The sequence below is a fragment of the Macaca fascicularis genome, chromosome 6, assembly GCF_037993035.2.
Source record: "Macaca fascicularis isolate 582-1 chromosome 6, T2T-MFA8v1.1".
Classification (NCBI taxonomy): domain Eukaryota; kingdom Metazoa; phylum Chordata; class Mammalia; order Primates; family Cercopithecidae; genus Macaca; species Macaca fascicularis.
In genome coordinates this window covers 43,914,034-43,925,917 of record NC_088380.1, presented here as the reverse complement: position 1 = coordinate 43,925,917, position 11,884 = coordinate 43,914,034, and the positions used below count along the sequence as shown (strand labels likewise).

At 40.7% G+C, this 11,884-nt stretch overlaps 2 protein-coding genes across 8 annotated transcripts in view; one reads left to right on the top strand and one right to left on the bottom strand.

Moving 5' to 3' along the window:
• Nucleotides 1-255: 255 nt before the first annotated feature.
• LOC141406964 (uncharacterized) lies at nucleotides 256-9,736 on the bottom strand. The gene is made up of 4 exons (XM_073993183.1): nucleotides 9,619-9,736; nucleotides 8,403-8,544; nucleotides 2,217-2,730; nucleotides 256-2,055 (listed from the first exon to the last, which is right to left on the bottom strand). Exons 1-4 carry the CDS (start codon nucleotides 9,734-9,736, stop codon nucleotides 1,975-1,977), a joined length of 855 nt encoding a protein of 284 aa, XP_073849284.1. The 3' UTR covers nucleotides 256-1,974.
• TMEM267 (transmembrane protein 267) overlaps nucleotides 1,769-11,884 on the top strand; it is a 94,309-nt gene continuing 84,193 nt past the window's right edge. For 5 of the 7 annotated variants that reach the window (XM_045393682.2, XM_045393684.3, XM_005556838.5 and 2 more), the window contains exon 1: nucleotides 2,301-2,385. The gene's annotated coding sequence lies outside the window, so the exon portion shown is untranslated. Of the gene's footprint in view, nucleotides 1,937-2,300; nucleotides 2,386-9,369; nucleotides 9,746-11,884 lie in introns of those variants that run through there. The other 2 variants (XM_065546236.2, XM_015451345.4) reach the window with 2 other exon arrangements.

The window sequence follows — 11,884 nt, the reverse complement described above, 5'->3', positions numbered from 1 at the left end:
AGCTATGAGACAAGAACCAGATCTGAAAAAAAAGGAGACAAGCAACATTGTAAACTAAAAATCAGGCACTTTGGCAAAGACTGTATCTAAACTGTCTCATGAACCAGATACTTTCTTTTGAACACAGGAAAAGATTTATGCTGTAAAGTGTTTAACAGAAATGAGCTCACCAAAAGTGCTATTATAAGCTTGTCTATTAGGAAAGAACAAAACCACATCTGTAAAGACGTCAAGATTACACCAAACACAACCAGAAATGTTCTAATTTTCTGATTTGTATAAAAGACCTGGCTTTTCAAATGAAAGGGAAGCAGTAACAGAGAAAACGAGAAAAATGGGGAGAAGAGTGTAGATCAGGAATGATAATCTCACTAAGTTAAAGGGGCACAATGCCTTTTTTTTAGTTCCTCTGACACTGGATTCCTTCACATTTCAATTCTGAAGTACCATTTCCTCATAAGGGCCTCCCATACTACCTGACTAAAGTTAGCGTCTCCCAAGTCTATTATATCACCCCACTTACTTCCTTTACAGTACTTATTACAATCTGTCTACCTTGTTTCCTTATGGCTCACACCCTCCACTAGAACTTGAGTTCCATAGTCATTCTGTGGCACACTGAGAACACTGTATAAATGAATCAGTAAGCTGGGCACAGTGGCTCACGCCTGTAATCCCAACACTTTGAGAAGCCAGGGAGGGGGTATCACTTGAGCCCAGGACTTCAACACCAGCCTGGGCAACATAAGCGAGATGCCCATCTCTACAAAAAACTTAATTACCTTCACGATGGCATGTGCCTGTGGTCCCACCTACTCCAAAGGCTGAGGCTGGAGAATCCCTTGAGCCCAGGAGGTCAGGGCTGCAGTGAGCTATGATTGCACCACTGCACTCCAGCCTGGGTGACAGAGGGAGACCCTATCTCAAAAAAAAAAAAAAAGAAATGAATAAGCATCTACAGGCAGTAGACTGACTACAGAGAAAAGAACTATTATTACATTGTCTGGGTTTGCATGAAGCCATCTACGTTGTTCCTTGATAGCTCCGTAAGGCCTAGATTATAAGACTTTTACCACACTGCCAAAAGGGTAATGCCAAATTACTGCATTCAGAAAGAGAAAATTTGTCCTTAACATGGCTAAAAGCACTCAAAATTGTAAATACATTTGCTGAGAAATACTTTAAATTCTCATTTAAGTTATGTGGGGGTTAAAATGTGTTTAATTTTCCCTGTCAGTAAGGTCTTTTACATTGGCTAAGAACCAAGAGTGTGACAAGAAATGAGTTCTATGATTGAGAAACTCTGAGATTCTGGGGGTGGCCTAGGAGTTTGCTTTGAGATTGAAGTTTATTTTCTATGGTCAACTATATAATTACGATGATACCACCCCTTGCTTTCCATCTGACACTTGGTTTGAGAAACTGTAAGTAGGAAAGGGAAAGAAGAATGTCCCTCCTTGGGCCTCTTCTTTTGGACCCGTGCTTCCTAGAGTCAAACGTCAAGCTGGTATTTATTTCCTTGCTGCTAAGAGAGCAACCACTACTCTGAGGCAGAGACGGGATGGGACCTAGCCAAAGTCCCAGTAAACAAACTGTATCTTGTAAGCGCGATTTAATCAGGGTCAAACTACTCTGTATGGACTTGCTTTTTCGACTTCTAAGGATTTAGTAGTCATGATTAAGTGTTCTAGTCACGCTACTGCGGTCTACAAACAGTAGCTCCACAACATCCGCCCGCATCGTGGCAACGAATTATCAAGAAATCCCCAAGGGGGCGGTGAGGCGCTACCGAGGAGCGGCCGGTCAGCCAGGTCGCGAGGTCCCAGTCTGGTGAAAAGCGCCGTTGCCCACCCTGAGGGGTTCGCGGAAGGAAGTTGGCAGTATTGCTGCACCTTCGAGACGCGACGGCCGAGGCTCCTAGCTCAAGCTTCTGACAGTAAGGCCTGTATGCCTTGCATTCGGGGAGGCCACTTCTCAGTCACCAGCTTTCTGGCCACCACTTGGGTGCGTCGTAGGGATGTCGGCAGCTACGTTTGCCGCACGGCTCCGACTAAACTGAAAAACGAATCCTCAAGTTTGACAAAAGTAAACTAAGAAGGCACTTTCCTCCTCTCACCCTGACGTCCCAAAAGTTTCCTTTTTAGGGGTCAGGGCCTACGGTGGGCGAGGAGAAACGAGGTATCTACCCACTGCACCAAACAGTACTCGTACGTCACCTCCTTTCGACTTGGAGCGGGCCAGTATCCCGGCGTCCTCTCGGCTGACGCTGCGGTCTGAAGCCACTCTGGCCTGCAGCCGACGTCTCTATGGTTCCGACCGAGGGGAGGAGGAGAGGGGCGGGGACGCTGTTGGAGCTGCTGCTTGTTTGAACTCAGAGAACCTGGGGTGGGTACGGCTGAGCCGCTGCGAGGGACTGAGGGGAGCGGGTGGGGTGGAAGCCGCGGAACTGCGTCCTGAGGTGGGAGACCGGAGGTGGAGACCACCGAGTCTGATGTCTGGAGGGTCCGGTTGCGGGTCGGAGGGCGTGCTGGAACAGCCGGCAGGCGGGAACCAGGAGTCCGCTGGGTGCGTGTGACCCACGAGCTGGCACTGTCCCGCGGCCCTGGGGTCTGCGAGGAGCCCTGGCGCCGCCTTCCGGCTTCGCTCTTTTTTAGATACCTAGAACCCCAGCCCGCCGCCTTGGCTCCGCGCCCCTGGCCTTTTTCTGGCCCAGGGTAGGGTTCCGCGAGTCTTGCAGGAGGAGCCCATTGCAGTCCTTAACCGGTTGTAAGAGCCTTTCGCGCCCCGGAGCCCTTGAGGCTTGAATGCTGAAAGTGTGACATGGTCCCTTCCCTGCAACCTGGCCCATTTTTTTTAAATGACATTTTAAAAATTATTGCATCACACCAGACTCAGAAAAGGATGTCTGGGAACTTCTGAGGCTTGAAACGTTGAAATACAGAATTTCGTTTTATTCGTAGTGGGCATAGGAACTAAACATTTTAAGTGCAGACATCTAATGGCTATAAAAAGTTTCAGTGAAAGTAAGCAAGATTTGTGTTTCCTTCCTTTGTCAGTTAGTTGCATCAGATTTGGCATCTGCTTTTGAATTTTTCCATTAAAGAAATTAAATATATTAAGTTTACAACAACTACAGTTAAGTGAAGAGGTCTTACTGGTAAAGCATAATAAAGGCGGTTTCAGGAATTTGAACTGTGTTTTGACCTTAGGTTTTTGCATATAACGTGTCAGGTTGGTGGGGAGGAGGGAAAGTTAAAACAGATGACATTTACTTAGAGAATGTATCAGCTCTTATTTGTTTTGACAGAAATAATGTCTAAGAGATTATTAGCAAACAATACATGATATCGTATAATTAAAATGACCAGCTAATCATGTTTGTGGAATTCAGGAAGGAGAAAAGTACTGCTATGTATACTCTGAAGGCCCCAAAATTAGTGGTATTTGCTATATGGGGGATGGGGTGTGACAAAGTTTGGCCATTGCAGAAAGTGGCTTCTGCGAGTCATAAGGAGGAATTTATAATATGTCAGTTATGTCAGAGAAGTCATCCCAAACAGTATATTTAGTTCATAGGCTGAGGATTTATTATGTGATTACCCCTTGTATTAGTAAAATGGAATATTTATTAAATACCTTGAGCACATTGGATTTTAAGCATGACAAGTTTAAAAGAGATCACTACTCTTAAGGAACATTCTCAACAAAAATGAATATGTAAAATAAACTTAAAGCTTATGAATTTAGGAGGTTCGGGAGTCCGTTTTATTTGTAGGGGAGGAATAGGAAGTGGAAAAGGAAATAAGTTTAAGAAGAAAAATGGGTACGCTTAGGTGTATTTTTCAGAGACAATAAGTAATACAGGAAGAACACTTAGTAAATTTCTCTTTTTCTAATACTCAGAATCTAAGCCAGATGCTAAATATCTGCACCAAAAGTTGTAGTAGAATAGATGCCAGAAATGTGGGGTTCTGGAGCTGCAATTATACCTTCCTTAAAAATAGAAATAGTACTCTTCTACATATCTATTCTGTAATAAATTACACCAAAATTTAGAGGCTTAAAACAGTAGACAATAGGGGCCGGCTCACGCCTGTAATCCCAGCACTTTGGGAGGCCGAGGCGGGCAGATCACGAGGTCAGGAGATCGAGACCATCCTGGCTAACACGGTGAAACCCCATCTCTACTAAAAATACAAAAAATTAGCCAGGCGTGGTGGCGGGCGCCTGTAGTCCCAGCTACTCTGGAGGCTGAGGCAGGAGAATGGCGTGAACAGGGGAGGCAGAGCTTACAGTGAGCCGAGATCATGCCACTGCACTCCAGCCTGCGTGACAGAGCCAGACTCCATCTCACACGCACACACAAAACAAAGTAGACAATAATTTTATTCTTTCTGCGAGGTCAAGACTTAGCTGGCAGTTCTGGCCAAGGGTCTCATGAAGTTGCAGTCAGGATGTCGGCAGTGGCTGCAGACATCTGAAGGGTTGACTGGGGCTGAAGGATCTGCTTGCAAGTTCACTGTGAGCTTTTTCCTTCCTCTTTCATCAGCAAGCTGTTTTGTACTTTCCATTGATAAAATGCATTCACATTATACCTATTATGTATAATATATGTGTTCCTATTTGTAAATCGTGATACAGTTATTTGTAAACAGTAAATTTTGCTTGTTGAGGTTGCTTTAAATTTGGATCATCATGTAAATACTTCAAGTAATCTTTTGATTTTTCGCTTTGCTCATGATACTTTATTAGCAAACTAATCCTTTTAAAATCTGAACTCATCATGTAAAATGTAGGGTTAGTAGGTTCGGTGTGGTAGTTTATGCCTATAGTCCCAGCACTTTGGGAGGCCAAGGTGGAAGGATCACTTGAGGCCAGGAGTTGAAGACCAGCCTGGGCAACACAGTGAGACCCCATCTCTACAAAACACTTTAAAAACAAAAATTTAGCCAAGTATAGTTGTGCATTTCTATAGTCCTAGCTACACAGGAGGCTGAGGCAGGAGCCCATGAATTCAAGGTTACAGTGAGCTATGATCATGTCACTATGCTTCAGCTTGGGCAACAGAGATACCTTGTCAAAAAAAAAAAAAGTAAGATTATTAACATTTAAATATATATTGTGATTATTAAAAATTGCTTCGTGAGGGAAAGAAAATATGCACTGGCTTTATAAGGACGTCATGAAATTTGCAGTTAAGTGGATATTGGCTGTTTATTTTTGTCTTCCTTCTGAAAGAGGGTTGAAAATAAATTGGTAATTAGGTCAGGCTCAGTGGCTCACTCCTATAATCCCAGTGCTTTGGGATGCTGAGACAGGAGGAACACTTGAGACCAGGAGATTGAGACCAGCCTGGACAACATAGAGGGACCCTGTCTCTTCAAAAAAGGAAAAAAGAAAAAATTACCCAAGCTTGGTGGCACTTGCCTGTAGTCCCAGCTACTCAGGAGGCTGAGTCAGGAGAATTGCTTGAGCCTAGGAGTTAGAGGCTAAAGTGAGGTACGACCTTACTCACTCCAGCCTGGGCGACAGAGCAAGACTTTGTCTCTAAAAAAAGAAAAGAAAATTTGTGATTATATATAAACAAAGGTTGAGTGGCAGCAGAGCTTTTGTGTTAGGCATCTGTGTACTCTGTGTCCAGCCTAGGTTTTTCTCATACCTTAATGGCCTTCTTTCTCCTTAGGGCTAACTTACAGGCCATACTTTACTGAAGGAGGGGAATATTGCTGCTGCTGCTGCTGCTCTGGGTTGGCCATTAATTCAAGTTTTCAGTATCCCACTTTCAGTCCAGCTAAGTGGATAAGGGCATTTATTTTTAGTTGAAAGGGACATTTTATCAACTTTAAAGTTATATGCATTAAATATTTAAATATGTTGACTTCTTTCTCCATTCAGGTGTTGAATGTTTGTTTTCTAAAGGAGACAATGATTCATAATTTGTGACACTATAAATCCTGAGGTTTATAGAAAGGATTCATGACTTTGTAATGGAGGTGTCTTTTGCATTTTTTTGTATTTTGGTCACATCTCTTGGTTGAGAGTACCTGGAAATCAGTATTTCCAGATCCTGGAAGAATCTTTTTTTGTTTTGTTTTGTTTTTGTTTTTGTTTTTTGAGACGGAGTCTTGCTCTGTAGCCCGGGCTGGAGTGCAGTGGCCGGATCTCAGCTCACTGCAAGCTCCGCCTCCTGGGTTTACGCCATTCTCCTGCCTCAGCCTCCGGAGTAGCTGGGACTACAGGCGCCCGCCACCTCGCCCGGCTAGTTTTTTGTATTTTTAGTAGAGACGGGGTTTCACCGTGTTAGCCAGGATGGTCTCGATCTCCTGACCTCGTGATCCGCCCGTCTCGGCCTCCCAAAGTGCTGGGATTACAGGCTTGAGCCACCGCGCCCGGCCGATCCTGGAAGAATCTATAGAAAATAATCCATCTTAATGCTTTAGATAACAATTTTCATTATTGCAAATAATCAAGAATGAGCATCGTTGTAGACTCCATTATCATTTAAAAAATAGTTGTTATCTGCAAAGTAAGTATGCTTCACATAAGGAATCTGCGTAAGTTGTTTCTTGTGTCCATTATTACATAACTGAACAAATTGTTTTTATATTATACAATAAATTTGATTTATGAGATTGGATGTAATTTTATTAATACCAATTAGTGTTATATATTTAATGTATTTATTAATATATATTATAAATTTTTTATTACCTTTTTAAAATTATGCTTTTAAGAGGCTGACTTTAACGATCAAATATGAGTTGTTTAATTACTTCTGGCTTTAACTTTTCAAAGTAGCTTTATTGGTTTTATGGTCATAAGACATTGAAATTTTTCAAAAATTCAAAAAAGGAAAAAAAGTAGTGATTACATTTGTAAGCCCACCACTGAGAAACAAACCAAATGAACAGCCTTCCAGATTTTTTAATAGACCCGTATATATATTTTTTAACAAAAATGTAATTTTTTACATATTATTTTATAGGCTATCTTTTAAAATTTAATACTTACTGAACATCTTTCTGTGTCAGTAAATATGAGAATAAGTATTTTTAATGGCTGCATATTTGTGGAATTTATTTCACTAGAGCCATATTTCAGACATATATATTGTTTTAAATTTTTTCTTGTAAACAGTGCTGTGCTGAACATTCATATATAGTTGTCTGTATTTATCTAATTATTTCCTTATTTTCCTAGAATTGGAAATGTAGCATCAAAAGTGTTTGCTTATTTTTTGTGGTTTTTGATACATAGTCAAATTGACCACTAGAAAGGTTATATCGATTTACACTCTTGCCAATAATCTTTGAGAGTGATCATTATTTCCCTACTCCTGTCACCGAGTATTACTAATCTTTTGTCAGTCTTACATTGAAATCTCATTGTTATAATTTGAATTCAACTGATTACTAATAAAATTGAAATCTTTTCATATTTTTTGACCATTTGTATTTCTTTTCCAAATTGTCTTTTCATGTACATTGCCCACATTATTATTGGGATGCTTATATCTGTATTAATTTTTAAGAGCCCTTAATACATTAGGGCTACTAATCTTTCTCTGTCATAAATGCTCTAAATTTTCTCCATTTATTTGTCTTTAACTTTGCCATGCAGAAACTTTATTGTGTAGTCATGCCTATCAGATTTTTAAAAATAATTTTGAGCTCTTCTAGCTAAAAGCTTTACATTATTGTGTAGTCATGCCTATCAGATTTTTAAAAATAATTTGGAGCTCCTCTAGCTAGCTGGACTATGTAGAATTCTGTTTACAAATTCATATAAATATCCTAAATTTGATAACCCAGTTGATTACAAAAGCTATCTAACCATGAAAGTTTTCCAGGCAACTAGTCAACCAAACTGATTCCCTTTCTTAATTTAATCAGAGAAATGGTCTATTTGTAAAACATGTGGGTGTGACGTTTTAAAATCTAAAGTTGTTTATATAAAATTACATTATACAGACTGAAAGTTGATTATCCAGTCTAGGTTTTGTCTGATGATTGATTTTCTTCAGTGGTATTTAGTAATTATAAGCTTTTCTACCTATTGATTACCAGTATGGACAGGTCGTTTCCTGTTCAATATAATATATTTGGGAGGTTCCTCTTCCGATCCATTGTGAAGGAAGATAGAACCCATGTTCTTCTATACAGATGTTCTTTTACTTATGATGGTGTCCATGTCCTGATAAACTCATCGTAAGTCAAAAATTTCATAAGTTGAAAATACATTAATGCCCACAAACCCACTGTAGAGTCAAAAAATAATAAATTGAACCATCATAGGTTGAAACCATCTGTATATACTGAAAAGGCCACATACCGTACAGTCTTCTCCAGTCTTGCAGCTTGAGTGTGGTCATATGACCTAGACTTAGCCAATCAGACACATACCTTACCCCGCTCCGAATTTTGTATTGAGAGCAAGGAAACAAATACTGCCAAGAATCTTTTATAGCAGCAGTAGACAGGGCAGCACTGGCAGCAATGCCATTGGTAATATCTGGTGACAGGAGTTTGGGCAGTGTAAGCTGGGCTTCGTGGCAGGGAGATTTTCATCAGACCAGTTGTCTGGTGTCATTTTAACTGAAGGTCTTGAGGTATAGTTTTGAAGCCTGGTTTTCAAAACCTGACAAGTCTGTGATTTCCCAATTTCCTTATTTGTTGTTGTTGTTGTTTTTCAGACAGGGTCTCACCCTGTCACTTAGACTGGAGTGCAGTAGGGCGATCGTAGTTCTTTACTGCAGCTTCAAACTCCTGCACGCATGTGATCCTTCTACCTTAGCCTCCCGAGGAACTAGGACTACGGTGTACATCACCACGCCTGGCTATTTTTTTTATTTCTAGTGCAGACAGTCTGTGTTGCCCAGGCTGGTTTCAAACTCCTGGCCTCAAGCAATCCTCCTGCCTTGGCCTCCCAAAGTGCTGGGATTACAGGTGGGAGCTACCACACTTGGCCCCAAAAATTTTAATAATTTTTTTTTTTTACTTATACAAAACTGTTTTTGCCCTTCCTTGCACTTAGAACCATAGCTGATAACGAGATCTGGGTCAAATATTACATCATTCCTCTACCAATTTGGAATTATGTACACATTTCTCCCCACCATATACATACTGGGTCTGGTTCTCGATTTCGTATTCACCTTTCTGTACTCACATCATGCTACTTTTTTTTCAAAAGTTTATTAGCATGTGCTCTTTCAAATGAAATTTAAATTTTGTGAAGTTCCTAGAAGAAAATCCCTTTATAATTTTGATTAAAATTGCATTAAATTTATAGATTAATTTGGAGAGAATAACACCATCAGTGTTGTCTTCTTATACCAAAAAAAAAAAAAAGGTCTGGCTTGTGTATGAGTTAGGATCCATCAAAGAAGCAGAACTACTTTGTGAGCTAAAGACCTATGGAATTGTGGGAGGTGGTAGAGCAGGCTGCAGACTTGCCTCTGAGTCTCTTGTTCTGCCTGAGGTTGCTGCAGATCAACTAGACTGGCAGTGAGGCAGGGATACTGGATGTGGATGAGAGAAAGGACAAACTGAAACCCTTGGGGACAAAGTGGAACCTGCATCAGCCTCTCACAAACCCTAGTTTTGATGCTTGAGTAACCTGCAGGAGAGGATGACACTTTCGATGTCAGAGCTACACTTGTGGGCCCAGGATTTGGAGAAGTGCACAGAAGGTCCGGTGGGAGTTGAAGGAGCTGCAGGTCCAGCTTCTTCCGCATGCCAGCAAGGTGAGCTAACAGATTAGCAGCACATGCAGTCTTCACAGCGTGTTCTGCATTGACCTTCACAGTGTAAAAAATATGACTGTTGCTTCATTTGTGACTTCTGTATAATGTCTCCTATAGCCAACAGTACCCAGAACTATATAAGGAAGGGAATTCTGGGAAATGTTTTTAAGTCCGAGTTAGCTGAGTTGATACAGTACAAAGCCATTAGAGCTCTAGTTAAATGATCTTTTTCATCTTTTAATAACGTTTTGTCATTTCATTCTTGCTATTTTAATTCTTGGCATTTTGAGTTGCTGCTGTGAATGTTCATTTTCCCATCTTTCTTAAGATTATTGCTATTATGTTGAAAAATGTGGTTACTTCTATGAACTAAAACAATTTTTCAATTTAAATTCCAACAGTTTTCTGTTGGTTCTCTTGGGTAGGCAGTCATTTCACCTGCAAACTAATGTAATTATCTTTTTCTTCCTGATAATGTAATGATGCATTTTCTTCCCTCCATCTCTCGCCTTTATTCTTTTTCCTCATTACATTGATTAAAACTGCCAGAACAATCTTATAGTAGCTATACTGTTTCTGACTTTTTTTTTTTAAATATACTTTAAGTTCTGGAGTACATGTGCAGGACGTGCAGGTTTGTTACATAGGTATACAAGTGCCATGGTAGTTTGCTGCACCCATCGACCTATCATTTACATTAGGTCTTTCTCCTAATGCTATCCCTCCCCTAGCCCCCCATCCACCGACAGGCTCTGGTGTTCCCCTCTCTGTGTACCCTCCCTGTGTCCGTGTGTTCTCATTGTTCAACTCCCACTTATGACTGAGAACATGCAGTGTTTGGTTTTCTGTTCTTGTGTTAGTTTGTTGAGAATGGTTTCCACCTTCATCCCTGTCCCTGCAAAGGACATGAGCTCATTCTTTTTTATGGTTGCATAGTATTCTGTGGTGTATATGTGCCACGTTTTCTTTATCCAGTCTATCGTTGATGGGCATTTGGTTCCAAGCCTTTGCTGTTGTAAACAGTGCCGCAATAAACATACTTGTGCATAAGTCTTTATAGTAGAATGATTTATAATCCTTTGGGTATATACCCAGTAATGGGATCGCTGGGTCAAATGGTATTTCTAGTTCTAGATCCTTGAGGAATCGCCACACTGTCTTCCACAATGGTTGAACTAATTTACATTCCCACCAACAGTGTAAAAGTGTTCCTATTCCTCCACATCCTCTCCAGCATCTGTTTCTTGACTTTTTAATGATCGCCATGTTAACTGGCGTGAGATGTGGTTTTGATTTGTGTATCTCTAATGACCAGTGATGATGAGCCTTTTTTCATGTGTTTGTTGGCTGCATAAATATCTTTTTTTTTTTTTTTTTGAGACATAGTTTTGCTCTTGTTGCCCAGGCTGGAGTGCAGTGGCGCGATCTTGGCTCACCGCAACCTCTGCCTGCTGGGTTCAAGTAATTCTCCTGCCTCATCCTCCTGAGTATCTGGGATTACAAGCATGCACCCCCACACTTGGCTAATTTTGTATTTTTAGTAGAGATGGGGTTTCTCCATGTTGGTCAGGCTGGTCTCGAACTCCCGACCTCAGGTGATCTGCCTGCCTCAGCCTCCCAAAGTCCTGGGATTATAGGTGTGAGCCACCACACCCGGCAAATGTCTTCTTTTGAGAAATGTCTGCTCATATCCTTTGCCCACTTTTTGATGGGGTTGTTTGCTTTTTTCTTGTATATTTGTTTCTCTGTAGATTCTAGATATTAGCCCTTTTTCAGATGGATAGATTGCAAAAACTTTCTCCCATTCTGTAGGTTGCCTGTTCACTCTGATGATAGTTTCTTTTGCTGTATAGAAGCTCTTTAGTTTAATTAGATCTCATTTGTGTATTTTGGCTTTTGTTGCCATTGCTTTTGATGTGTTACTCATGAAGTCTTTGCCCATGCCTATGTCCTGAATTGCCTAGGTTTTCTTCTAGGGTTTTTATGGTTTTATGTCTTACATTTAAAGCTTTAATCCATCTTGAGTTAATTTTTGTATAAGGTGTAAGGAAGGGATCCAGTTTCAGCTTTCTGCATATGGCTAGTCAGTTTTCCCAACACCATTTATTAACTAGGAAGTCCTTTCCCTTTCCCCATTGC